General features: G+C 44.1%; 3 protein-coding genes across 3 annotated transcripts in view; 2 read left to right on the forward strand and 1 right to left on the reverse strand.

The window, feature by feature from the left end:
* The first annotated feature begins 311 nt into the window (after positions 1–311).
* On the forward strand, positions 312–9,614 carry igsf8 (immunoglobulin superfamily, member 8). The gene is made up of 6 exons (XM_062545824.1): positions 312–791; positions 3,200–3,580; positions 3,929–4,396; positions 5,631–6,041; positions 6,267–6,692; positions 6,851–9,614. Exons 1-6 carry the CDS (start codon positions 752–754, stop codon positions 6,976–6,978), a joined length of 1,854 nt encoding a protein of 617 aa, XP_062401808.1. The 5' UTR covers positions 312–751; the 3' UTR covers positions 6,979–9,614.
* Positions 9,615–10,102: 488 nt separating this feature from the next.
* Positions 10,103–15,330, forward strand: LOC134092762 (uncharacterized). Its single transcript, XM_062545825.1, has 8 exons — positions 10,103–10,135; positions 10,326–10,557; positions 10,663–10,851; positions 11,091–12,825; positions 13,070–13,262; positions 13,400–13,626; positions 14,249–14,452; positions 15,202–15,330. The coding sequence occupies exons 2-8, from the start codon at positions 10,368–10,370 to the stop codon at positions 15,266–15,268; spliced, it is 2,805 nt and encodes a 934-aa protein (XP_062401809.1). The 5' UTR covers positions 10,103–10,135; positions 10,326–10,367; the 3' UTR covers positions 15,269–15,330.
* Positions 15,331–15,390: 60 nt separating this feature from the next.
* The window catches only part of soat2 (sterol O-acyltransferase 2), a 13,764-nt gene continuing 1,363 nt past the window's right edge, over positions 15,391–27,791 (reverse strand). The window contains exons 2-16 of the mRNA XM_062545826.1: positions 24,640–24,765; positions 23,855–23,910; positions 23,192–23,331; positions 23,017–23,070; positions 22,814–22,921; positions 21,576–21,858; positions 20,254–20,329; positions 19,959–20,043; positions 19,761–19,806; positions 18,983–19,112; positions 17,754–17,851; positions 17,454–17,552; positions 17,102–17,237; positions 16,844–16,989; positions 15,391–16,081 (exon numbers count right to left, since the gene is read on the reverse strand). Coding sequence (XP_062401810.1) covers positions 16,031–16,081; positions 16,844–16,989; positions 17,102–17,237; positions 17,454–17,552; positions 17,754–17,851; positions 18,983–19,112; positions 19,761–19,806; positions 19,959–20,043; positions 20,254–20,329; positions 21,576–21,858; positions 22,814–22,921; positions 23,017–23,070; positions 23,192–23,331; positions 23,855–23,910; positions 24,640–24,736 — 1,605 coding nt within the window. The 5' untranslated portion in view covers positions 24,737–24,765 and the 3' untranslated portion in view covers positions 15,391–16,030. The remainder of the gene's footprint in view (positions 16,082–16,843; positions 16,990–17,101; positions 17,238–17,453; positions 17,553–17,753; positions 17,852–18,982; positions 19,113–19,760; positions 19,807–19,958; positions 20,044–20,253; positions 20,330–21,575; positions 21,859–22,813; positions 22,922–23,016; positions 23,071–23,191; positions 23,332–23,854; positions 23,911–24,639; positions 24,766–27,791) is intronic.

Consider the following 27,791-nt stretch of genomic DNA (forward strand, 5'->3'; position numbering starts at 1 on the left):
GTCCTCTGACCAATATAATTTGTATGTCCCCCATTCACATGATAAGGCAAACAAAAGCCTTTTTCTGGTGGCGTTTCAGGGTAAACTAGTAAATATAAGGAGGCGGGGTTGGCCTAGATAGCCTACTATGGAGATTGATGATGTTGTACTCAGCGCTTTGTAGCGCATTGATCTTTCATTGGCTACTTTTAAAAGCGATAGCTTCTACTCCAATCAGATCTACTTAAGGTGTTTTCAAACAGACACGACTACTAATAATGCCTCCCTCCCTCCGCTGGGGGGAGAGGAAGAACCAACCGCCCTCTCCTCCCATCTCAACACCGTACCCTAATGAGTCTGTGTTGAACAGCGTGATTGCACCGTGGAAACGTGCCGGGGGATAGGAGGCAGTGTGAAATCATAACGTTATGTTAAAATGATTTAAATAGACGAGGCTAAACATTTTCTAAACAATGTTTCTGTTTTCATTTGGATCAGGAATCAGGAATGCTTTGAAATATTCAATTCAGTCACGTTATGGAAATCATCGGTGAATATAGCCTGCTGGTGTTCGTCCTCAGACGAATTCGATGAGAAATTGCAACTTGTAACCACGTCCCGGTTTCTCTTTATCATGCATTTTTGGTTTCATTTGGATGTTTGGAAGAATTGTTGATGGAAATGCACGATGCATTAAACCACAGCACTAAAACAACTAGCTAGCGATATCGGCAACCAACCACTTCTTTGACCAAACGGGGCTTGTAGCGGAATGGCACGGTGGCGGATAGCATTCATCTGTTTACAGTGGGGTGAGTGTTAATGTTTTAATACACTCAATCACGTCCATCTGTCACGCTTCATGCCCATTGTGACGTTTAGTACAGCTACATGCTGTCAGGTTATCCCTGTAGCTTCTAGATGGGATTAATGATTTCCTCCGCCGATGGTGGAGCATGCATTGTAGCCGGGGAAACCCATGAGACAGAGTTGGAAGAATTCTCATTGATACGGTGGCGGTTCTTTAAGCTAGAGTCTCAGTGGTGCGTAACAGATTTAAATACCAGACCCCGTATTGAAATGTTTTTGATAACCATTGGGCATGCAGAATGAATGAGTGAATGAATTAACAGCTGTCTGTGGTGTGGTTTTAAGCGATGGCTATCCAGAGTTGAAATAATAATAATAAAAAACACTGGAGGTGTATTCTTTACCACTCATAGACTCACGTTTTTCAAGCATCTTCAAGATTCCAAAGATGCACCATGGACTTCTCCCATGGATTTTTAACATACGTGGACGAGCTGGTGTTTTCTCACTAGCCTACTACTGACCAAGCCTCGCGTTAATTATTGCTTGATCCGCTTAAGCTGTGTTCCAGACTCCCATGTCATTATCTGAGGGTGTGTTCGCATGAAGCCGTGTTCTCGCCTGGCTATTCCAGTTTGGAGAGAGGTGGCAGGGCAGGAGGAAGTGAAACCTCACCTAGTTTTTCAAGTATTGCCAGTCAGTATGAGCCAGATTACAGGCGTGTCTCTCAGTTACCTCCTGCCTAATTGCGTCGTGGTATCCGTCAGGTGGATGATTGATGGCTGCGGGCTGCTGTGGGCAGGATGAACAGTGCACCTGATTACATTTGTCATGTCGGTTTCGGTTAGTCATTTGGCCAGGAGTGAATTTCTCTCCAAGCCACAGTAACACCTTAAGGGAAGTTTTGGGTCTCACATCAGGCAATGTAGGCTATCTGTCACATCATGTCCTATTTAAATCTAGAGGCAAGTAAAACAGCTGCAATGACATATAAGTTTGTCATCCCTAAATGTATCCAGTACAGAATAGGCTAAATTGTGAGGTCAGTTGTCCATTCTTCCCAAATTGGGAATAATGTAGGCTCTCATGAATGTGTTGAGACCAGTTTTTGCCCATGTGATGTGACGTTAAGTCAACAGTTTTGTTGACACACCCCAGCGGTCAAGCCGAGGGCTTAGGCCAGGTGCCATATTTGAAACAGTACAGTGAGGTCAAGAAAATAACGGACAGATTTATACGCTACAGTCAAAAGTCTGGATACACCTACTCATTTATGGATCTTTCTTTTTCTGACTATTCTTACATTGTAGGACAAATGTTAGACCCTTTCAAGTTTTCTACATTTTGTTTTTCATTTTTCTCATCAATACACACACAATAGTCCAATATTCCACAAAAAAGCAGGTGTTTGGAGTGTTACAAAAGCGGCCAGATCAAACTTTTCACTTTTTGGACAGCTTGAAAGGGTCCGAACTTTCTGGTCGCTTTGTTTACTACACAACCTCATGTGTGTTTCCGTTTACAGTTTTTAGTTTTATTCTATGTTGTAAAGGCCTACATTGTATGAAAAAGAAAGATGCATAAATGACTATGTGTGTCCAAACATTTGACTGGTAGTTTGTTTTTATAAGATTTTTTAGTCATTCTTTTTCTGTTGTAAGAAATCAAAGCAGGCTCAAATAATTTGGGAGCCCCCCTGCAGTAACCCTGAAGACCCCTGCCCCTGAGGGTCTGGGACTCCCTGTGGAAGATCTTTGGTCCATAGGATTTCATCTTGTCTAAAATGACATTTTACAGTATTCTCCCAACTGGAAGTGCGGCGGTGGTAGTGGTTAAAGAGCTGGACTAGTGTGCAGTGGCGAGAAAGTTGTGGGTTCAATTCCTGGCTTCCACTGTAGGCACTTAAGCAAGGCACTTAACCCCAAGTTGCTCCACTTCCAATGTAATCCCTTATAATGTAGTTGACATATGTAAGTCACTTTGGACATCGTTGTCTGCTAAATTAATAAGTGCACATGTGAACTGCTACAGAGTGAATTTAGTTTGACACAGATTTCATGTTTGGCATCTAGATCAATTTGACGTGTATGTCTACTCTTGTCTTGCCGATTCCAGATATTCAGATGTTGCCTTCGATTCAAGTATTTGTTTTAGTAAAAGCTAAATCAAAACTAATTTGTGCCAACATATTTCTCTAACAAGTGTGACTGCATGTTAGACGACATGCTCACTGACACTGTATTCACGTCTGGGTCTTTTCCATGATGAGCTGTTATATTGATCTCTTCTTATTAACCCGGTTATCAGGGCAGGTATTGACTGGTGTGTTGTTCATACCGTATGTACTGTTCCTGACACATGACATACATTTCACACTGCCCCCCCCCCCCCTCCCCTCTCTCTCTTTCAGTAATCCACTATGCGTTGTGCCGCGAGGTGATTGTTCCTGATGGCCCACTGTACCGAGTGGCAGGGTTCCCCCTGACTCTTCCCTGTGCCGTGACTGGTTACGAGGGCCCACGCACGCAAGACTTCGAGTGGTTCCAGTACCGGTCCGACACTGGAGGACACCAGATCGGGGTGGTCTCCACGCAGGACCCCGGCTTCCCCTACGCCCCCTTCCTGCCCAGAGTGCGCTCGGGGGAGATCCGGGTAGAGAGGGACTCGGGTGACAGAGCCAGGCTGGTGGTGCAGCGGCTGCGGCCAGATGACCAGGGCCGCTTTGAGTGCTACACGCCCAGCACTGACTCACGTTACCAAGGCAACTACAGCGCTTCTGTGGTAGTGAAAGGTAGGGGCAATTTCTCTATGCAAATCCTGTAGAGACATTCAAATACACTTTAGAACAATGACCTCATCTTTTAGAAAATACATACAACTGAATGGCTGTACTGTAGGCCATGGTTATTTTGTACTGTACTTCTGAAATATGTTGTTTCTAACGTGTAAACACATACACACCACAACACACATCACAACACTGAGTTGTTTGTTTTTGTTTTCATTTGTTTACTCACACAGCCCTACATTCCAATGCAGTGGCAGCTGTAATCATAGATTTTGCCAAGTGGTGTTTTAATATGTACTCTGTTATTTATCCACCCCTTTTCCCAATCCTGTCTGCCCTCTCCCCTGGCAGTGATCCCGGACACCCTGCTGATCAGTCACCCCCGCACTCTGAGTGGCCAGCCGATGACGGAGGGATCGGAACTGCAGCTCACCTGCAAGGCCTCCGCCGTGTCCCAGCAGCACACTCACCTGGCCATCACCTTCGGCGTGCGGGGCGGGGCGGGGGCGGCCGTGGGCCCCCCGGGGGCTCAGGGCCACACCCTGCGGGAGATCATCTCCCTGGACCGCGGGCTGGCGGTCACGCCCGGCCGCGGCGGCTCCTACGACAAGCGCTACCAGGCCGGCGAGATCGGGCTGGAGAAGAGGGTCGGCGACAGCAGCGGAGATCTGTACGTGATGAAGATCGGCGCCCTGGCCCCGGAGGACTCTGGGTCGTACTTCTGCGAGGCGGCTCAGTGGATCCGGGACCCGGACGGCACGTGGCAGAGAATCGCGCAGAGGACCATGGAGCTGGGCAACCTGACCGTCCAGCCTCTGGGTCAGTCCCCACAGCTTGCACATCATGATGAGCCTAGCTCAATGCACTTTTCCATCTCTCTCTCTCTCTCTCTCTCCGTGCTCTGGAAAAGAACATGGATTTCTCCAGCCGGCACAGATTTAGCCGCTTTTTCCTGGTGTTTTTTTTTTTAAACGAGGAACAGGGGCATTTTTGTTTGTTTGCTAGCTCAGCTCAGCTCAGCTCCACGAGGGCACAGACCCCTCCCTGGCCCTGAATGGCCATCAAGTGGCCCTGTGTGGGCGGTATGCGTCGTCGCTATCTGGTTCACTCACAGGACACAAGTCTATGCCTTTAGTGCAGCCTGCGCCTGCCCCATGTGTGTACTCAGTGCTGTCTGGTGCACTCACTCTAATGGCAGCACCACTCAGCTCGCAGAACAATGGGAGCAGCTGAAGTTAGAGCTTAATATAGGGCCTCAGAGCCTGTATTGTTAATCTCATTAGACAGCCTGTGCGTTGCTTCTCTAAATGTCTCCCCTGACAGACTAGTGTGGGCTGTGTGTCACCACACACAATGGCCCCATGCTTCTCCATTGTGCGATTTTGTGGTGACAGCCTATATTCAGTGACATGCTCTTAAATTCTCTTGCTACTCTGCTAAAAGTATGCACAGTGCATAGACACTGTATTATACAGTGTGCTCTAGTTTACGCTAAACAAGTGTGTCACTTTTTAAAACATGCATGTTTCATGCAGTTCATTCATAAGTTTATAGTGTTCTTTGTTTATCACAAGCTATTCTATTTTCTTTTACTACGGTATCTGTTAAAGCTAGTATATGACTAATTATTGGAATAGCCTAGGTGCACAAAAGGCTCTTCCTGTTCACTCATTTATTTCCGGTGGAAATTAAACTTTTGTAACGGCATCTTCTGTTATATTATGCTCGTTAAATCTTCCACTCTGACACGGAATATCTTGTTAACTAATAATAACAATTTCAACACGTATAAATCTTTCTTTGTCGTAACGTGCTGATTCCCAGGTGCAGCATCCAACCGGGTCCGTGTAGACACTAATTGCATTACCAATAGCGGCAGGCTCAAACACACCTGGCTCCACCGGAAACGAGCGTACAGAGAGCCTTTCCTGCATGTAGCGTATTATGCAGATTAATATGCATTGTGCCACAATCCAGAATGATCCACTTATGATTTAACTTATTCTGGCCTTATTTTCTTTGTGTGTCCTCATATCTCGGGGTCACTTTACAGCGGACTCCCTGACGGTGACCTCCAGCCCCAGCAGCGAGGTGACCCTGCAGGTGGGCTCCCCGCTCATCCTGACCTGCCAGGTGGCGGGCGTCGGCTCCTGGGCGCGCTCCTCGCTCCTGGTGCAGTGGATGCGGCGGGGGGCGGGCGGCGGCGTGGAGGTGGAGGTGGCCCGCCTCGGGCCGGACGGCGTGGTCACCTGGGGCGACGACTCCACCCGCCAGGGCGCCGCGTCCATGGAGAAGGAGGCGGAGGGGAAGTACACGCTCCGGCGCTTTGCGGCGTACCCCTCCGACGCCGGGCTGTACCGCTGCGCCGTGAGCGTCTACGCCGGAAAGCTGAACCCGGGACCCTCCGCCCCGGCCACCGTCACCCAGAGGTCTGAGGGAGTGACGGTCAACGTTAAGACTAAAGGTACAGAAAGAAAGGGATGGATTTTAAACAGACTAGCAGCACACGGCAATGGCAAAAGACCTTGCTAATTGTGAAACCTGATTAAGTTCATCTGATCTGAGTTCATAAATCTTGCACCAATTGCTTTAGTCTGCTGAGTGGATATGAATGCAATCTAATACCCCTATCTCTTCTCTCTCTGTCTCTTTCTTTCTCTCTGTCTCTCTCACTCTGTGTCTATCCCAGACGTGAGTGTGGCAGCGGTGGCTGTGGTGCCTCGCGGGCCGCTGCTGCGGCGAGGGAACACCGTGGCCGTGCTCTGCAACGTCTCCGTGACCACCACGGGCCCCTCCCAGGTGGAGATCCAGTGGCTGTCCAAGCCGCAGTCTCCCGAGGGCCTGGGCGAGAAGCCCCTGGCGGACGACCCCGGCCGCGTCCTGGCACTGCTGACCTACGACGGCCTGTCCCGCATCTACGGCAACGGGAGCGAGCTGAGCGTGGACCGCTTGGCCCCCGACTGCTACCGTCTGAGGATCCACGCCGCCAGGGTGGAGGACCAGGGGCACTACCTGTGCCAGGTGGCGGTGTGGGGACAGGACCCCAACGGAGCGTGGTACAACACTGGAGCCAGAGCTGAATCGACTACGGTCCGGGTCTACCTGTATGCCAGAGGTAAGACTTAGACTGCTATTCGTTTAGTTGTAGCTTTTTAACTATAGTATCTAATACAGATACAGTGTTTGCCTCTTAGTAAGACCTCAAAACTGTGCTGTCTCTATATCGAATGGATGTAATTTGTTTTCTTCTCTTCTCTGCTTCTCTCCTTCCAGTCATGGATCTTCTCCTTATTCCCCTCGTGATTGGAGTGTCGTCAGCCTTGTTTGTGGGTGTTGTTATTATTGCCACAGTGACCTGTTGTTTCATGAGGAGGTTGGCAAGGCAACGCTCACAGAAGTAGGTGTTGGCATATCGATGTCCTGGCTGCTGATTAAGCACCTGATGGCGTCGGAAAGCTTATTTGTTCTTGCTTAGATAACGCATATTTGTAAGCTATGGATGTGGAAATACGCAATGGGATTTTGGATTCACCAAAATATGGGCCAATTTTCAAGACAGTGAAAAGAAAAAAAAGAGCTCTAAAAGGTGACCCTTTGAAGATTATTGCACGACCCAACAAACATAACCCAAAAGACCTCAAAACACATTTCACCTGCACTGCTTCAGGTTTGTACATGTTTTGAAATGTGAAGTGGACTTCCCTCTCCATGCATGAACGGGTAATATATTCACTGACCCTCTAAGGAACTCGACTACGGACAGAGAAGCTGTGGTTGGGACAATGATATAAGGGTGTTGTGTGGGAGTGCACACAGACTCCTTCCTGTTTTTGACTCTTGTTGCGAAGAATTGTGGACTGCCCAGATTGTCAACGCTATACAGATGCTGATAAAATTAGTCTAATAACCTGATGCTTTTTGAAACAAAGCAGATAACAAAAAGTCATGTTTAACTTCGTCAGTCCCTCACAGAGCAGTGCAAATGCACCATCATATCAAGTTTTAAGTCCCCTTTCCCCCCCAGTTACATTATATATGTATAAAGAAAATGAATCGACATAAAAAGTAGTGTCATTTTGAGGATGTATGCACTGGTCTTCATGGTCTTTATGAATGCTTCCCTGTATTGGAATTTGTGCTGAGTAAAATGGACAAATGCGGCCTCTAACATTCTTAGTGGCCCCTCCTAACATCTATAGGGGCCTCTCCTAGTATCCATAGGGGCCCCTCCTAACATCTATAGGGGCCTCCCCTTATATCCATAGGGGCCCCTCCTAACATCTATAGGAGCTATGGAACCAAAGGCACCTACAGTTACTAGAAACGTGTTTGTTTATTCACCAGTGCAGGGATGGTACGGTGTGTTAAGAGCAGGATGTGGGAACAGACCCAGTTGTAGTACTGTAAATGCAGCTGGGGCCTGCTGGCTTGAGCACCTTTGTAAAACATTGGAGACTAGAGAGCATTCTTGGCGTCGCCACCATCTGTCTTGGTGAGCATGTCTCTTTGTTTTATATACAAATGTGGTTATTATAAATATTATTGTTATAAGCAGAGTACCATCGTGTACTGTTTGACGTTTACAACATTTATAACCGTACTCTTTTGTGCTCACATGGTAAAATGTCAAGTTGCGGATACCTCCTTGATATGCTGTTACTGCTCTGACATGTATGCCGGCATGCCAGTCACTGCCTGTTTTACCCAAGCACTTACACGACCAAAATGGGAGTCATGTTCGAGTTAAAGCATCTTTTTCTTTCTAGGTGTTGCAGTTAGTTAATCAATATAGATTAGTGTTCAGGGAGAATTTTCACGTGTACCTGTTTCACATGTAGATGTTCATTTTTGATGACTTCCAAAGATATATATATTTTTTTGTTAACCGTAGTCTACTTTGAAGCATAGTTTTGAAAAGCTCATAAATGCCGCTGCCTTGTCCTTTGTCATTCAGTGTTGTTTTCCCTCACAGTGGAATATGGTCTGTCTTTTTTTCCCCCTGCTTTTTTTTTGTTTTTTTTTCAGTCGCATTGCATTGTTGGTTATTGCTCTTCTCACGGGAAGCAATAAGCCAGCTGAAGTCCCAGACCCTTGTGCACTCGAGCGACGAGCATCGCTGAGCCTCTCCCAAATCCCAGAGTGCTAACTCGCAGTGCAATCTATTTGATGGCACTGAGTCAATGCCATGGCGATCAGAATGCAATTGGCCCCCCCTGCCCACTCCATCCCTTCTTCCTGGGTCGACAGTGTGGGTCGAGCCTTTTTCCTGCCCCGCCTCTAACCATTCATTGTTAATGTAGGCAATGCACTAGTATAGAAAAAGAGGGAAAAAGGAAAAACGGGGTACAGGGCATCTCTGAGAAACCACTTAGTTACAGAGCTGTGGTGCTGAAAGCTGATTTACCCAGCGTTGCTCAACACCCCCCCCCCAACCCCCCCCCCCCCCCCCCCAACCCATACACGTGACCACAGTCCTGAATGAGGACCCCGGGTGAGCCAAAGTGAATTCATGCTGGCTGGGTTTTAATCCTTGTGTTTATAGTGTCTGCACACCATCCCCCCACTGTATGTGCTGTTTGTCAGTCAGACTGTCAGTTCTAACTGAGCTGACTGTTTCTCTTTCTCTCTCTCTCTCTCATCAATCTGATACCTTATTGCACTATTTGGGTTGTGAGTTCTTTGAAGGAACAGATTTCATGTCTGTTTTTGCCCCTAATTTACAGTCATTGTGAGTAAAACCACTAGTTCAGTACAGAACCTAAGGTTCCGTACAAATGCACTCCCCTTGTGTGAGAATTGATGTTTCTCGTTTTGTACTCGAGTGTGTTCTGCATATGTCTTATGGTCTTATGACTGAGGGTTGTGCTGTTTTAGTTATTATATCTTGCACTGCTTTGTGACTATGTACATTTGAAATGCCGCTTACAAAAAGTTCTAATTTTTCACAGATGTTCACAATTTATTGTGTGTGTGTGTGTGTGTGTGTGATGGTGCTTTGATGATGCTGCCACACAATTAAATAATAAACCATTCCAGACTAAAATGTGCAACGGTGTTGTTAGATTATTCAAAGTTATGTATTACTCAATGTGCAATCAAGGTGCTTTATGTCTAATTAGTCTTGGAAGAGTTCCAGTTGATATGTGCTGTGTATTGTGAAAAAAAAAAAAAGCCCAGAATGACTCTCATATCCAATGTAATTTTCAGCCCATCATGGCAATATCCTGTTTATTATCGGAGTGGTTAATAATAGGCCTATTATAGCCCCTACTGCCTGGGTAGGTTGGGGCATCGGACGCATTCTCAACAGAGAGTTTAAACTCACGAATCGAGCAAACGTGTAGCCTGATTTGATTGAATTATTTAATTATGTGATAAAGCAAATGTTTTGCGCGTAAAAATGGGAGAATATGTCTAGCCTTCAGAGTGGCCTACACAGCATTTCGAAATGACGTGCATCAGTCCTGCATCATGCTACGTAATAATTAGACCCAAGACCCAAGATCATACCATTTTCATTGTCCAAAATATTGAAAGAGCGAGAGAGTTACAGGAAAGGTAAGTGGTGATGTCGACCATTGTCGTAGGCTATTAGCCAAATGTTGAATGAAATTGTTCTCGACGTTCGGCTAAATGTGGCATATTTCTAGACTACATAACAATAATCAGTCATTTAGACTATTGCCACTGACTTTCGTAACTAGCCTAATCGAAGCGCATCAACAACTGTTGTGTTCCCCTGTTGAAGTTCAGAGACAGGCCGTGTTCCGCGGTGAGGTAGGATACCGTGATGTCCACCCCTGGTCCGCCCCGTGCCCAAGAAGAAGAAGATGGTGAGGAAGATTTACCAACATTCTTGGCGGGATTGGAGGAAAGACGATGGAGGTCGGAACAACTGGACCGGATCCGAGTATTTCTGGATTCAGCAGTACAGAGAGAGGCGGAACTGGGAGAACTGCTGGACTGGTTGTCTTTCACCAGTGAGTGTTAACTTTTTCTTTATTTTTTGTGGTTGTCTTCTGTGACTGTCTTCTGTTTTCTTTTGACACGTTTGGTTAAGTGGTGCTTTCCCTTGCCCTAAACAGAGGAATCTTTTGAACATTTTGACCATGAAAGAGAATTAGACGGGATTGCTTCATCGGAATCCATACATTTCATGGAGAGCAAACTGAGCAAGTTTATGTTTGATCTGGATTGTGGCATCAACCGTTTGCACAGCCTTTGGAAATCCGTATATAGCACGAATAAGAGGAAGACAAAGAAAGAGGAGACTGGTAGGGGGTTTAATTATTCATGTAAATAGCGACCTATATATTATAAATAACAATGCAATGACATGGAAACATGAAAAATTACATTATTCAATTATATGAATGAATGAATAGATAGATAGATATTTTACTGACACCCAATGGGAAATTCAAGGAATACAGAATGATACTTACTTTTAGCTATAGACCAAGGCAATGCTGTTTGGATAAAAACATGAAACTTTCAAACTGTGTTTTCAAAGCAATACATAAAGGAAGTGTGTGGCACTGGTGGCGAGAGACCAAAGTTGATGCAAAGGCCGTCAGTCGCATCCAGGAGCTACAGCCTCCCACTGTCGAGGCCATTTTGGAAGACGCCAGCTTTGCCACTAAATGTGCCTCGGAGCTCTCGTTCATATTGGGGGACATGCAGAAGTCCATGTCTGGCAATAAAGCCCTGTGTATAGCCTTTCACTTTGTCCAGACGGGCTTGCAGAACATAAACCAGGCCTTCCAGGAGAGAAGCAAGGAGTTCACCATGGGGAAAGAGCGTTATAACAGAAAGAACAGCAGCAGCAAAATGTCACAGCTAAGCACTCAGCTGTATATGGAAAAAGACAAAGTAAAAGCCCTAGGAGACAAAATAGCAGACCTGAGGGAAGAGAGGCAGGCTCTTCTGTTCCATTTAAAAAATATCCAAGAGCAGTCACACCAAAAAGGTGCGGTCTCGCCTGAGTCAGTAGTGTACCAAAACGTGCAAGACTCAAAGCCCGTCGCTAATGCTGAACCAAATGCAGTCCCTACGAACAATGTACCCAGACCCTCTCGGCAAAAAGGCCAAAAGCAACATCACTTGGCTGAGATCACTGAGAGTGACACCACGGAGGAGAAGGCCGAGAGCGTTGTAGAACAGATCGAGAAAAAGAGTACTCACCTGCTTGGGGAGTTTCGGCAAACTGTGTTTGGAATCCTTGAGAACTCCATGATGTTTGATGATAACAAGGAACTGGGCAAAGAAACAGAGATGACCAAACCTGAAAAAGTACTGAAGCTCTATAAGTTTTTGCAGTGCTCCATGCACGACTGCTTCAATGATATAATGTCGCACATCCGCGGGAGATGTACAGAAGAAATCATGGAACTGCCCTTTCAGGAAACGTCTCTGCTCGAATCTGAGCTATGGGATGATCCAGGATCAAATCCCAGTGATATGTTGAAAGATTTGAGTAAAGAGATGAAGAAGCATAACAAGTCCATCAAAAATGCTGGGGCATCTTTGGACAGCCTGTTTTCACTACAAGACAAACACGGTAAGGTTTTTGACCAGAAACGTCGTGCTACCTTGGGTCAACTCATGGGCATGTTTAAGACCATCAATAACATTGAAAAACAGCAAGCCTGTAAATTGCGCCTTACCCTTGAGAGCTTGTGGACGATGCACAAGCGAATGGTCGATAAACAGGAGCCAGCAAACATCCATCTCCCTTCTCCTCAAAAAACTCCAAAGAAGCCAGCTGAACCCAAGGTAGTAGAGGAAACAGTGGAGGAGAAAGTCATCCAAGAGATTGTGGAGGAAGAGGAACATGTGGTTGTTGAGAAACCTCAAAGAGTTGAGACACTTATCAAGAAAGTGGTTCCGGCAAAGCTGGTTCCACGCATCGAGTCCTCTTTTAACCCTGAGCCACAGAGCCCTGACCCCATCGGAGACGCAGAGTCGGTCAGTCCCGTGGACCACACGGATCGATATGCAGAGCAGATCTCGGAGCAGGCCCAGGGCTTATTACAGTCGCAACTGAGAAGACCCGTGTACGTCATCGATGTGGAGTCTCAGCGGGTTAATGAAAAGCTACTGGACCAGGCCTTGCTGAAGAGAACCATCACCCCAAGGCTTTACCATCTGGTCAGGGACGTCATCATGCAGACACAGGTCAGCATCGAGAATCGCCTCTGCTGCATCATGCAGAGGTTCATGAGACATGCAAGACTCCAACAAGTCTGGTGAGATACAAGTACATTTTTTAATCCAGTGATCTTTTTTTATTATGAAACATTTTACAATTTTACTTTTGACAATACAGTACATTTTTATTCCAAGTACATTTTATACAGTACATTCCAACGATTAAGTTTTATTTGATCAGTTTTTATATAAAATTCTAAATTATTTTAAAATCTCTTAAGGAGGATGTTGGACTGGATTTAAAATCGTTGGCCTAATTCATGACTTTTATTGTGATGATAGCAAGATTTTAAATGGCAGATTGCTTGAAGCTCGCAGCCTGAACGATGGTCATACTGTAAGAAAGTGTTACTTCTACCTGCAAAAACTGGAAAAGCTCCAAACAAAAGTATCTGACAGTGGTTATACCAAGCAGGCCTCAGTTGATCAAATTCGCAAAAGCTGCATGACACGAATGATGTGCTTGTTCAACCAGGTAAAAATTAATAATTCAACTATTATTATTATTATTATGTAATTAATTATTATTATTATTATTATTATTATTATTATTATTATTATTATTATTATTATTATTATAGTAGAGACATTTTCCTCATTCTAATTCCACAGCTGAAACTGGATTTTGGCATACATCTGGCAGCACCCTATTGTTGCTCAGTTCAGGACTGTTTGCCGTACCCGATTCTGACAATAGTGCCGAAAAAACTGCAGTGGTCGCTCAATCCCTCCCGTTGTCAACGCAGTCACCACTCGAACCCTCAACCACCTGCACTGTCCCCACTCCTCTCCTCTCTACTGCCCGCACTGTATGATCGCCACCTGACAACCAGCGAAAGGTACTAACTCCAGCGCTCACAGTCACCACACATTGATGATGTAGCCACTTTACCTTGGGTGTGGGTTCCTGTTTCATGGTAATGCTTCTTACATATGCTACCATTAATTCACTATGATGCTACATGGCTACAGGGCTGAATATTATTTACATTTACATTTGATCCTTTAGGAGACGCTTTTTATCCAAAGCGACTTGAGGCCAATGCCCACTGTTGGCGTCTGCGGTGCATCAAGTGATGCCAAAGTTTAGGACTCTATTGTTTTTAACGGCGCAAAGCCCATTGGCTTTTACATTTGTATTATATTAGACAATGGGCCAATGCTCCTAGCCAATGCTCCTTCGCAGAAAGTCTGGCCTTGCTCCATTGGCAAACATCTATTTCCTTGGGGCCAGGCTACAATGCTCCCAGTGCAACCTGGGAATATTGGCTGGCTGAGTGGTTATGCTTAAGTGTCTTGCTGTGTCTTGTCGGTGGAAGCTGGGAATTGAACCCACAACTTTTCAAGCTACTGCATGCTAGCCCAGCTCCTTAACCACTACACTACCACCACCCCATGTTATGTTATAACTGGAGTATTGCCTGGTGAATATGACACAGAATGAGTCTTTGATGCTCACAGTGACCGCACCAGTGAAAGGGACACACCAGGGTCAGACCACGCCAGCTATGAGCGGTTATGGGAGGTGCAGCACACCAACAACAGCATATGGCTTACAACCAAACAGCCTGCAGCGCTACCTCTGCCCATGCCAACTCTTCCTCGTTTGCTTGAGATGGACGTGAACCATGAGAGAAGGAAAGCTCGGCGAACTCTGCAAGACAGGTAATAGAAACATTTCCTCCATGACAGACCTCTTGTGTGTTGTCACAGTAACACACGTGTTATAGAAAATTATACATATCATTTTTCAAAGAATATAGCTGACATTTTAAGACAAGGTTAATGGCCCAATATAAATGGTGATTTACATGCCATGGTTTAAATTAACATCAAAATACTTATGTACCTATGTAGATGCAGTGCTGCTGCTGGCTATTTCGGTGCCCTAAGCAGAACTGCTTTGTGGTTAATTTTGAGTTCAAGTTTTGACATGTCAGAGGTATAGCCTGGATCTGCAACTATGCATGTACATGTAGATATTGAGAGGACCCATATCATGATTGCATGTAACATGTTGTGCTGCATTTTGACGTAAATGTTTGGAAGAGTGTAAAGCAGTTTGAAGTAAAGCACTGTGGGCAATGCACATGGTGGCACTGTGTAGATAAGGAATAATGCCAGAATTATGTACAATCTGTGTATATGATGTTTTCTCACAGTGAAAACAGTGAACACATTAAAAAAACAGAGAAAAGTAGGATTAAAACAGATTAATTCTTTGCTTAGAAAGCATGACAATGTCAAGAATCTCTACCATTTAATCTAACAGTTTAGGATTATCCTATGTAAATACAGTTTGAGAGACATTTTTAGTTTAGGCATTTATCCCATACCTAAAAATAATTAACATCAAAGTAGTGTGACAGCATGACGTTATTTTGAATGCTAATGCTTTGTGTCTGTTCTCACAGAATGAATGGAGCACTAGGACAGCTTTTGAAATCTAGAGGCGATTCTCTGCTGACGACAAAGAAATAAATAGCATTTGCACATGATAGCTTTTGTATACACATTACTTTGACCAGTTGAACTCACTTCATTATTCACTACCTTAAAAAGTATGAGCACATGTTATTGTTCTATTTACTGCTTTATTGATATGATCAAATGTGTGCACATGAAGAATACAAACATAATAATAAACATCTCCACACAGACTATGTACAATGTAATAATTCGGTTATTAAGTGATGATGCAATAATGGGATAAATATATTTCCGGGTCCAACGGCTTTCAGAGCCACTTGTTTTTCTTCATTTACAGTAAAATAAACTTTTTTTCCCCCTGCTATTCAGAAAAAAGTAAGCCTTGAAGAAAATTGTCATCCTAGTACTCACTTGTTGTATCACCTACCCATTGATTGCATCATCTGGCAGCACAGCTACAGTAATTTCTCTGTTAAAGTTAAGTGATTTTGTTTTACTTTGACTAAAACGGAGGTGATATTTACAAAGGTTTACAAGTTGCAAAAACTGTCTGGTTGCTCTAGTAAATGTTTTTGAAGAAAAAGCTGTTGGACCCGTGAGGTCAGACTTAACAACCGGACACATGAAGTATTAAAGAATGATCCTTTACTCAAAGATCCAAATAAGACATTGTGTTTAAATATATACAGTTAAGGCAGGTGAAAAAAAGAATGTGTTTGGCTCATTGAAGCAAGGATCCTTGGTTATGGATTGATTGATAACCCTCTTTGGTTGAAGCTTTTTTCTTCATCAGAGGATCCTCACTTGGATTTACTAGTAGTCACAAAACCAGGATCTTGGTGTCACTAGTTCCCAGAAGCTAGTCTGCGTAAAGAAAGATATCTTTTTTAAATGACAAGCAAGACACACTCAAACCACTTAGCACATCTTAGTGCTAAGTTAAATCACATCTATATAAAGCCATAAAAAAAAAGTCATTGTTTCTTCTATGGTGTAATTGATTATTGTTTTAGCTTGTGAAATTGTATGCTATTTTTAGATGAAAATACATTTGGCAGCGTTTCATTTTTTTTTTTTGCGGGTGAATTTTTTTTTTTCAGAGCCAGGCACTGTAAGCACATCCTCGGCCATCTGCCACTTCATCCTAAGGACTACAACTGGGGCATTTGTGCTTATAGAGCAGAAATGTAATCTGGTCGCAGTTCAGCATCGCACTGTTACTTAAATGCTGCGCTGAGTGTGCTCACATGTTAAAGGTTCAACTTCTTGTGGAAAATGGTGTGTGTGTGTGTGTGTGTGTGTGTGTGTGTGTGTGTGTGTGTGTGTGTGTGTGTGTGTGTGTGTGTGTGTGTGTGTGTGTGTGTGTGTGTGTGTGTGTGTGTGTGTGTGTGTGTGTGTGTGTGTGTGTGTGTGTGTGTGTGTGTGTGTGTGTGTGTGTGTGTGTGTGTGTGTGTGTGTGTGTGTGTGTCTCTACAAGCTCTAGAGTTACGGCTGATACAGATACTGATGTAGATGCTTCCAAGAGCTTGAATCTGTGCTTCTTTCCTTGCGTGCCATTTGAATGCGCCTGTTTTCTATTGGCTTGCGTTGTGTGTGGCGGTGCTGGTCATGTGTCGGAGAACTTACCCCAGTACGGGGACAGTGGATGAGGGCATACCACTCCTGACTGTACAAACACACGTGAACCCCTTGGCCTAACATTAGACACGTCCACATAACGATGTTCCAGAAGTGACTCTTGCGTTTGTCATTGATGGCAAAATTGAACATCACTAAAGAGTAGAAACACAAAAAGGCACGTTAAGGCTTACACTCGCATTTCGTTCCTATTATTACATTAAATTGTTGTTGTGATGCATGTCATGGGTGTACTGTAGCTCTTACTTCCAAACCCTGCGAATGTGCAGAGCATGACTGGGTAGAAGAAACCGAATAACATCGTCAGGGCATACTCATGCACCAGGCCAGAGACGACAAACACTCCCAACATGCCTGCAGACCGGAACTTTCTCTTGGACAGCTGGGGAGGATAAAAAAAAAAAAGTGGTCAAAGGTCAACATCTTTAGTAGCGGAAGAGTTTGCTCTTCACGATGAACCTAATGGCTTAAGGCAGAGTATTGCAGCTGGGCTCAGAGCAAAGAAAAGAGAGGACTAAAGGGAACCGAGTATGGCTCTGTGGAAGTGTTATTTTAAAATAATATTGATTTGATCAGCAGCCGAAGAGAAGATACTCACCATGAGGAAGTCTCTGTAGCCATAGTAGTACAACCAGTCATGCACCACGATGTTCCAGGTGCGATAGAAGTTAGCAAATGAAGTTGAATTCCACCAGTCCTAACAATAGACGACAAACTTCCCTGTTTCAGAACACTCTAACATACTTTTGAGGAAATGTAGAAGGCCAATACAGTATATTTGTTTCCACATACTATATTAAGAGACGTTGTTGTGGCACATAACCTATGTAGAGACAATTACTTGCAAAGTCACAACTGTCATGATGTTAAGAGAGTGGTGTCATAAAAAAAAATTTACCTGATAGAACATTCTGTCAGCGAATCGCATCAGCTCTGCGAAGGTGTTGAGCCAGCAGTGGAGGAAGGCATAGAAGCCGAGGAGAAACATCAGTATACCTGTGGCACAGGTACCAGTTACTGTAGCAGTAATGACACACGGAGCTATGGAGCTGAACCAGTGTAGCTTTGGTAGCCTGTTCCAACCATTCACTAAATCAGCCTATTCTAATTGGCACCACTCGACCAAGTACATGGTAGGACTTTTGCCTTTACTCTGAATCTGATTTTTTGGCAAGCTTCAATGTACAGGGTATATGAAAGTCCATCACAATAACACTGACTAAATTAAGTTGTGTTTTGGGTTCGTGCTTTGTCTGGGCCAAGTTCAATGCAGTCCTCAAAAACAAAACAAAAAACCCAAGATCCTTTAGGTCTCACTGAAAGCAAGGCAACTAGCAGGCAAGAACAAGTATGTGCCACACCAAACACTATCACCTTCCAGATCAGTTCAGGAGAATGTAAACATAACCCAGTGCTCAGAGGGTTATAAAGAATGCACCATAAACCCTGTTTAACCTTCTGTGTTATCTAACAGCACACAGTCCGGTTTCACAGAGCCAGTGTGTGTGTGTGTGTGTGTGTGTGTGTGTGTGTGTGTGTGGGGGGGGGGGGGGGGGGGTAAAGATACAGGCCTACTGTTAAGCACAGCAGGCTACCAGGGGAGAAAATTTCACATAGATTGATAAATCTATTGACCAGTCCACAAATGGATATTCTCACATACCCGTCGGAGAGGAAAACCGGTTAATGAAACATATTGTGTTATGACCTCTGATTAGGTAGAGGGTATGTTCCAGTGACTAATGTGATGATTGGAGGCTAGCATTAAAGATGCAATCAGGGATTTTACAAGCCCATGAAAAATGTTGTCACATTCAGCAAATATCTCCTCACAACCGCTAGCTGCCCATTCCGTGAGTACACACAAAAACAGTGTCTGTAGGCAGCACAGGTTCCGAAATTTGAAGAAGAAAAAAAACAACAAAAAACAAAGTGGTAGCAGCACAAACAACAACTCGCTGCCGTGTTTAGTTTAGTCCTTGGTTAAAATATAATGTAGGTTATGTTTTTTTGCACAAATTGTCTGCTAATAGATTTAAATCGAAACATAAACACAAACACAACTTCACAACACAAACACAACAACTGCATGGCTGGATAGACAGTCTACAAAAGGGACCACCATACCTGGAAATGATGCATGAAACATGGTGAGCACCAGTGTCCTTGTGGTGAAGGGTCTGTTGTCCTCATTTGTAAACACAGGAATGCACAGCCGGACAAGGATGAAGTTCAAATAGAATATACTGCTCATTATCTATGGAGAGAAAGACAGAGAGGAGTGAGGGAGAGCAATTGTTTGTAATTTAGTAGGTAGGCTATGCATAATGTACTGTAGGTGTCTTGCAAAAGGATGACCAACATGGAGTTTTATCGATGCAAAATCCCTCTAGCTTATTTTTGTTCTGTCTATGCACTACCTATCAGTGCTGCTGCTGCACAATGTCAGATTGATGGAAACATGCTGATGTTGTCCAAGCTTACATAGAATTCTATACGTTTCCTGGTGGAAAGTAGATTTCACAAAATATTATCTTTCTCAAGTGAAGTGGCAGTTGTCTGTGACTATATTTGACAAGAGGCCAGTGGCCTTAGTTGGTCTCTGAGGTTGTACACAGGTTTTGAGAGCAATACAGCTGCAGTAAGCCACTTACACCATTGGAGGGCATGTGATTACAGTTTAAAACTAAGCTTCCTGATGTGCCAGCTAATTTCTGTTCTTCCATTATTTGCTGCAGCCATTTCCAGAGATTGCGATTTGTATGAGAGTAACAGAGTATTAGTTTGCATAATCACAAACATCAATGACAAAATGACAGCAAAAAGCTATTCACTGTTAATTTGCTTCAACTTTGTCTATGACTACAGTGTATGCCACAACAAAGATGATTTCACAATGAATTACCTTTAACAAATTTAATCCAATGTAGTTCCACCTAATGTAGGGGTTTCTGGAATGAGAACAGTGGATTAACACTCTATTATACACATATTACTCATCACACATATTATAGTAGACATGCAGAAAAGATCACTGTAAATCATTATTTAATGTAATGGTGGTTCAGTATTGTCTGATAGCATTCAGCTGTAAATGGCTCACCTGGGGTAAGACTCCCGGAATATCAGAGTGGGAGCAAATAGGAAGTAAAGGTAGCTGGACAGTGTGGGTGTTTTTGGAGGACATCCTTCAAAAAGAACACATGAAAATCATAAACCTTTTAAATGCTTTTAACCTAAGGGTTGATTAATATACTTGTTCTTTTGGTATAAATAGTGTGCTGTTTTGGAGGATGCTTTGAAACAATCAGCAGTGATGCTGCCTGATCTGTAGCAGTTAAATGTTTAAGTAATGCGTCTGTCACGGGGGCATGTTGTTATTGGTGGAGCAGAATTACCTTCCTTGGGCTCGTCCAGGATGACAGCGGGAACGGTCTCGCGGATGAAAGAGTAGCTTTTCATAAAGAATCTGATCTGAGGAGAGCGGAGAGAGATTCACCCTGTCAGCAGCAGCGCACATTTTCACAAACACACCAGATAGCCTACCTGCTTTGGGGTCAAACAGAGAGCTCGCTTTGATCTGACTGTCTCAAATTAACCAGGGGCAGAGATGGAACAGGAAGAGAGAAGCTGGCATCTACCCGCAGATGAAATCTAGTCGAAAAATCTGCCTAACACGTGCACCCGTGAAATTGCCTTTGAAATGGGTGTCCAAACGATTGATGGCTGTGCTTAATGTACATATTTTTTTTTTAAGTGTCTCATCCACTTCTAGTCTGTTCAAGACATTTGGAGCTCTGAAATGACGAGTTCTCTATCTGCCCTGCATTCCCCTTATCTTTCCCATCCCATTACATTACATCACATAAGAGATATTTCTGTTGCAATCAGGCATCCCGCTGTTATCTAGGCTTTTCAGAACACTGTGTGTTTTTGCTTGGCACTAGGACTCGAGAGACTCCGAAGTATCACCATTAAGCACAAAGCCTTCATCTTTCAGAGAATTGTAGGGGATCTGTATAGCACATTTGTGCATAGTTTCAGAAATGATTGTAAGCTTGGCAATGACATACCATCAGATTAAGGAGAGACGAAGGTCATTTGTTTCTAAATGATGGGCCCCTTAATTCACATTAATGGGTATTGCTATGGTTTTGGGGAAAATTGCGATCAATATTAAAATATTTAAAGGAATCTGAAGGACTTTGATTCCTACTGTGTACATTTGGGACCTTGAATTAGCACAGGAGGAGCACTTTTAACAGCTACCCAGGGGACATTGAGTTGGCACTGACTGAAAATTACTTAGTTAGGTGCAGCATGTACTGCAGTGATATGGCCTGATTAGTCACTCATTGACTATATTGAGGCTTTATTGGCTTGTAAATGAGCTGTTCCAGGTTTCATATATCAACCAACCGACCGAACTCATCGACCATGTAAATAAACACACACACGCACACTCCCTGACACACAAACACACACAAACACACACCCACGCACACACACACACACACACACACACACACACACACACACACACACACGCACACACACACACACGCACACACACACACACACACACACAAACGCACACATACACATAAACACACACATGTGATACACATATGTGTGTGTGTGCGTGTGTTTATGTATGTTTATTTACATGGTTAATGAGCCAGCTTGATGATACTGTATCTGAGAGGTGTTCCTGCTGTACCTGCTCGACGGCGAGGATGAATCGCGAGGCTGGAGGGAGCTGGTAGTGCAGGATCACGTAGATGGGGAACACTCCCAGCAGTGCGGTCTCCGCCGCTCCCAGCAGCAGGCCCGCCGCCACGGACACCGTCACCCTCCAGCCACTGCTGTGGTACAGCTCTCCCCACACGCTCAGCGCGACGTAGGGCCCCAGCAGCGTGTAGCTGAACATGAGGAGCCAGGACCACGCCACCAGCGACAGCTGCCCGAAGGCATAGAAGAAGAGGTCGAACTCAGGGACCATTCTACAGGGGAGACACACGTTTACAATAAGAGGTGAACTCAGGGACCAGTCTACAGGGGAGACACACGTTTACAATAAGAGGTGAACTCAGGGACCAGTCTACAGGGGAGACACACGTTTACAAGAAGAGGTGAACTCAGGGACCAGTCTACAGGGGAGACACACGTTTACAAGAAGAGGTGAACTCAGGGACCAGTCTACAGGGGAGACACACGTTTACAAGAAGAGGTGAACTCAGGGACCAGTCTACAGGGGAGACACACGTTTACAATAAGAGGTGAACTCAGGGACCAGTCTACAGGGGAGACACACGTTTACAATAAGAGGTGAACTCAGGGACCAGTCTACAGGGGAAACACATTTACAATAAGAGGTGAAAAATGACACACAGATCTAATATAGACTACTGTAAATATGAGCAATGACGCTCATGATAGTTTAATGATTTCAAAACGATTTTTTGTGTTCACAAGAGATTGAATGCCTGCTTGAGATGCTCATTTAGTTAATTATTTAATAAATTAGATCAAATCCAATCAAGGTTAGATGGCGCCTGATTCCCTGTATTCACCTTTTAAACCATCCAATCTACCAGAAAATCTGTCTGTTTAGACCTTAAGAGCTCATCTTAATTCAGACCATCTCTTTTCACTACCCAAGCCTGGGAAAGCTGTCTCCTGATCATCTCCCTGTGACTGACAGAACCTATTGCTGCTCTGTTTCCTCTAAAGGCAAAGCTGAGTGATTAAAATCGACAAGCGGGGAGTCAGTCCCAGCCTGCAGATACAGGTGTACTGAATGATAAAGAATAGACAGGTCAATGGTCTCTCTGAGCTACTGTCTGGTGTGCAACAGTCACACTCAGCTTGTTCTCTAGGCGTACTCCCACACACATGCACAACACTGTACAACACACACACACACACACACACACAGATTCGCAAACTCTTTCTTACCTGCCCTGGTCGATGTAGTCCACAGCTATAGTGCTGATTATGAAAAGGAACAGGGCAGCAATGAACATGTGGTAGATGGTCCTGATGTGACTGATCTCAAAGAGCTCACTGAAAAAAGTAGACAACAGCAAAGTGGTAGAAGAATGAGACCTTTTTTGATGCAAAAGATGTGTTTTACTTGTTTGACATGGCAAAGCACTTACTCTAGTAAGGATTGTCTGGCGATGAACACTTTTCCATCCCCTGGCTTGTGTAATCTGCGGTGAATAAGTGTCTACTTTACTTTACAATGACCACATCATCATCATCATCATTCAGTAAGATGGGCTAAATGGCTAGTCGTCTATCAGCAGTCGGGCTATCATGTGCTGTCCTCACCGGGAAGCATTCTTCGGCTCTTTCCTGTCCAGAGACGAGTTGGTGTGCTTAGAGAAGGAGTCCACAGACTCTTTGATGGCCCTGTCCAGCAGGCCACTGATTTGATCCTGAACCTCCTCGAGAACGCCTGCCTTCACTTGCTATAGATGGACAAGGCAACAGTGTCAACAACAACAACAACAACATGCATGTAACATACAAGAGGAGTGGTCAGTTCTACAGGGCTGTGTGCCAATAACACATACTGTATAACAATCCAGCTTTGGTCCAGCTCCTTAACCCTTAAACTGGTAGCGTCACACCAGTGTAATGGAAATGTTAGAATGGAACATTCTAAAGAATATCTGCGTTCATTAAATTCAACATGGAACCTTAGAACCTTACGTTGTTGCGGAACAGAATCCTTTGCTAGACTGTTCAAAACTCCCCTGCTGAAGGGTTAAACCAAGGTGGTCAAGCTGGTGACAGAGCTGCTTTACAATGTTCTAAACTGCTTTAATCTGGAGAAAATCAATCAGGGATTAATGGGGGCAGTAAACACATCCCAAGCTGGTCACTGCCTGGATAGCAGCAGCCCAAGGAGCGGATAGCAGCTTGATCTGGTGGATCCGCTGGGGAATTCTCACTGTAGGCGAAAAAAAGAAGAAAAAACTCTTTATGTACCTCAACATGCTTCCTCCAGAGTCTTAAATCCTCCAGCTGGACCTCATCAGGTTTCACTAGTGACCGAAACAATACAATGATTAGATTATGCCACAGTTTGCCACAGTCTTACATGGGCTAAAGATTCAAAATATGTACATGTAACGTTACACAAGGATTGGACATGAGCAGTCCTTATTCAATGGAAGAGTTCCTTTGAAATGTATATATATATTTATTATGTAGACCTCCAACATCTAGGTGGGTATGATAGGTCTAATTACAATTACAATTGGAAAAGTAAGAAAAAGGACCATATTTTGTTTGATTGGTTCATGGGTTCATTGAAAGTCAAGAGCCCAAGTGGCTTTTCTGCCACTGTGAAATTACATCATGAAATAGTCAGCACCACTATCTATCTGCCAACACAGCTCCTGCCAGCCAGAATGATTACAAGTGATGTCACAAGTGATTTTGACTGTTGTATAGTCTTTTTTATCATGAGGAACATTAGTTTGGCATGACAACACTGATCTTATGCCAGCCATTTGAAATGGCATTAACAATCCCAATTCATGTCACGAATCCACCAATTTAATTTCACATTTGGTGGCATTTTATGACTACATAAAAGACCTGGGTGACATAATCATTTGTAAATGAAATTGCATTCAAACTGTGAGAGGGGGATTTTGACCAGAATATTGCTCTATTACACTTAAAATAGCGCAGCAGAAAAATGTCCTGAGAAAAAAATGTCTTGTGCTGATGCTGTGAAAACAGAAAGACCATCAGAGTAAACTCACCACCAGGTGTTGAAACTCCGTTTTCTGTGTGGTGGTCTCTCTGGGATGTTGAGGTGTTGCGATGGTGCAGATTGCTGCTTGTGTCAGTGGTCGCCATGGCCTGCACCAGGTCCCTGGAGGTGTCCACTGAAGGTCAGATAATGAAGGATATACAGTATATGGTCACTGCAGAATCCATGCACAGAAAGCAATTCACAGCAGTTGTCCACACATCAAATGCCATGTCTGCGAGCAGACCATCCTGCACTTATTCTTTGCCTTACATCATCCCCCTGGGAGACAGACGACTCTCTTCTGTCCAGCTAGCACATAGGCTATAGCCTACACAGAGTCTTGCCTCACCTTCACGAAGTTGATCAAAGTCAAATATTACATGCTGAGCTATTCAATTATTCCACATCAAAACACAGTGTCTAAGAACTCATAACTCCTAATTCTCCATCAGCCGTGTCTTTGGAGAGAAAAAGCCATCTAGCAGAGAGACCTGCACAATACTTTCGGTATGCTTCTCTTTAATTCCCTTCATCAATTCCCTTCCCAGTTCATCATATTGCACTTCACTGCATTTGTAATCACTATTAATTAAGGAGAAAATCCCCAACTGTGTTAGTTAATATGAATTTATGAACCTGTTCAAAAGAGGAAATAAAAGCCTCTATATTGACTCCCATGACTGGAAATGCCAAGGGTGTAATTGAGAGGATAGCAGTGGATAGTTAGCCTCACAAACCACATTCTTGACTATATACACTCTGCTATGCTCCTCTTGCTACTGAAGCCAAACAAAATTGAGCGGAAGGCCGTTGACAGGCGGATCCAGGCTAGATAGCAGCGTGTGGAGGGGATTCCAGAACAGGGACTATGGGACTCTGACCCATCCCACTGAATGTTTATGCTATCCTATGGCTCTCTGCTGAACTCTAGTTACCTGCCGTGCTTTTGTCGGTCATCAGCACCGTCCTCAGTCATTAGTAGAATGTTACACATACATTTGTAAACAATGATAAGACCTCAACTGGCCCGATGTCTCCCTTCACCAGATAACGTATAGAAGAAAGATGTCGTTGACCGCCAGTGCCCCCAATCTCTGTCTGTCTCTGACTTGCAATCACATGCCTATGGGGCAAGCACAGTATTCAACATATCTAAAGTATATGATTCCAGGAAGACTCTCTGAAGCTCTATTGAAAGAGCAGCTTATCAATGCACCGAGGGTGATTGAGGTTCATTGACACTCCCCCTCGCCATGCCTGCCTGTGATACCGAGTGACTCCTCATCTGCATAGACCAGTACACTATCTCAAAGCCTTCAAGGACCGACCTATCCAGCTTTCTATGCATTTTCGGCATAAGGTCAGTCTGACCTGCAGAAGCCAATCGAACCGATTTTAACATTGTAAAATGATTTGACGGTAATCCCTTTTATTATAGAAAGCATGGGGCTGTTGATAAAGCACTCTTTGGGCTGTCATTTATGATTTTACTCCCTTCATGATAGGAATATCTATTTGCTATCTTCCTTTGTGTCTTGGCAGAGAGCCGAAGGGAGACTGTGCCTGGCACAGCCAGTACAGTATACACAGGCAGAAAATACAGTAGCCGTCATGTTGAGGGTTTTCCAGTACAGGGACTATGGGACTCTGACCCATCCCACTGAATGTTTATGCTATCCTATGGCTCCCTGCTGAACTCTAGTTACCTGCCGTGCTTTTGTCGGTCATCAGCACCGTCCTCAGTCTTTGGTAGAATGTTACACATACATTTGTAAACAATGATAAGACCCCAACAGGCCCGATGTCTCCCTTCACCAGATAACGTATAGAAGAAAGATAGAAAGGTGTTGTTGACTGCTAGTGGCCCCAATCTCTGTCGGTCTCTGACTTGCAATCACATGCCTATGGGGCAAACACAGTATTCAACATATCTAAAGTATATGACTCCGGGAAGACTCTCTGAAGCTCTATTGAAAGAGCAGCTTATCAATGCACGGAAGGTGATTGAGGTTCATTGACACTCCCCCTCGCCATGCCTACCTGTGATACTGAGTGACTCCTCATCTGCATAGACCAGTAGGCCTACACTATCTCAAAGCCTTCAAGGACTGACCTATCCAGCTTTCTATGCATTTTTGGCATAAGGTCAGTCTGACCTAAGCCAATAGGAGCCGATTTTAACATTGTAAAATGATTTGACGGTAATCCCTTTTATTATAGAAAGCATGGGGCTGTTGATAAAGCACTCTTTGGGCTGTCCTTTATGATTTTACTCCCTTCATGATAGGAATATCTATTTGCTATCTTCCTTTGTGTCTTGGCAGAGAGCCGAAGGGAGACTGTGCCTGGCACAGCCAGTACAGTATACACAGGCAGAAAATACAGTAGCCGTCATGTTGAGGGTTTTCCAGAACAGGGACTATGGGACTCTGACCCATCCCACTGAATGTTTATGCTATCCTATGGCTCCCTGCTGAACTCTAGTTACCTGCTGTGTTTTTGTCGGTCATCAGCACCGTCCTCAGTCTTTAGTAGAATGTTACACATACATTTGTAAACAATGATAAGACCCCAACAGGCCCAGATGTCTCCCTTCATGTATAGAAGAAGATAGAAAGGTGTCATTGACCGCCAGTGGCCCCAATCTCTGTCTCACCAGTGGACAGGTTTAGATTAAACACATTTTTACCAATAACTTGTTGATTAGAACATCTTGAGTACAATTTGTACTGACTGATAGTCGGTAAACAAAATGAGACCTGAAGAATTTGAATATTCTACATGCCTCAATTATACAAGCCTTTATCAAATGTGTTTGTATGAGTCTTTTGTCAACTTGATAAATGGGCTACAATTTTCATGAATGCTAATGTTATTCAAAAAGCTGTGAGAACAGGCTGTAGGTATACCTTGAGTGAATGAGAGAGAGCACCGATCAGTCATCTTGTTTCATTAATAAACGTGTATGCAATCATAATCTTGCAATTACATGAATAAAAGATCCGCCTCAGTTTTTGTACTTCAACCCAAAAAGTCCATGCACATCAGCCTTGCAAAGACACTTTGCTGGGTGAACTTAATATAAAGGATAAGAGAGCTCTCTGTCTCTCTGTATCCCTCTGACTTGCAATCACATACTTATGGGGCAAGCACAGTATT

Source organism: Sardina pilchardus, chromosome 9 (assembly GCF_963854185.1).
Source record: "Sardina pilchardus chromosome 9, fSarPil1.1, whole genome shotgun sequence".
NCBI lineage: Eukaryota > Metazoa > Chordata > Actinopteri > Clupeiformes > Clupeidae > Sardina > Sardina pilchardus.

Excerpts from the sequence above, each read along its gene's own strand:
- LOC134092762 (XM_062545825.1), top strand. The coding sequence starts at position 10,368 with ATGTCCACCCCTGGTCCGCCCCGTGCCCAAGAAGAAGAAGATGGTGAG. Across the intron at positions 12,826-13,069 it reads GCAAGACTCCAACAAGTCTG|CAAGATTTTAAATGGCAGAT; the intron begins GTGAGATACAAG and ends TTGTGATGATAG. Across the intron at positions 13,263-13,399 it reads TGATGTGCTTGTTCAACCAG|CTGAAACTGGATTTTGGCAT; the intron begins GTAAAAATTAAT and ends CTAATTCCACAG.
- igsf8 (XM_062545824.1), top strand. The coding sequence starts at position 752 with ATGGCACGGTGGCGGATAGCATTCATCTGTTTACAGTGGG. Across the intron at positions 792-3,199 it reads ATTCATCTGTTTACAGTGGG|TAATCCACTATGCGTTGTGC; the intron begins GTGAGTGTTAAT and ends TCTCTCTTTCAG. Across the intron at positions 3,581-3,928 it reads CGCTTCTGTGGTAGTGAAAG|TGATCCCGGACACCCTGCTG; the intron begins GTAGGGGCAATT and ends CTCCCCTGGCAG.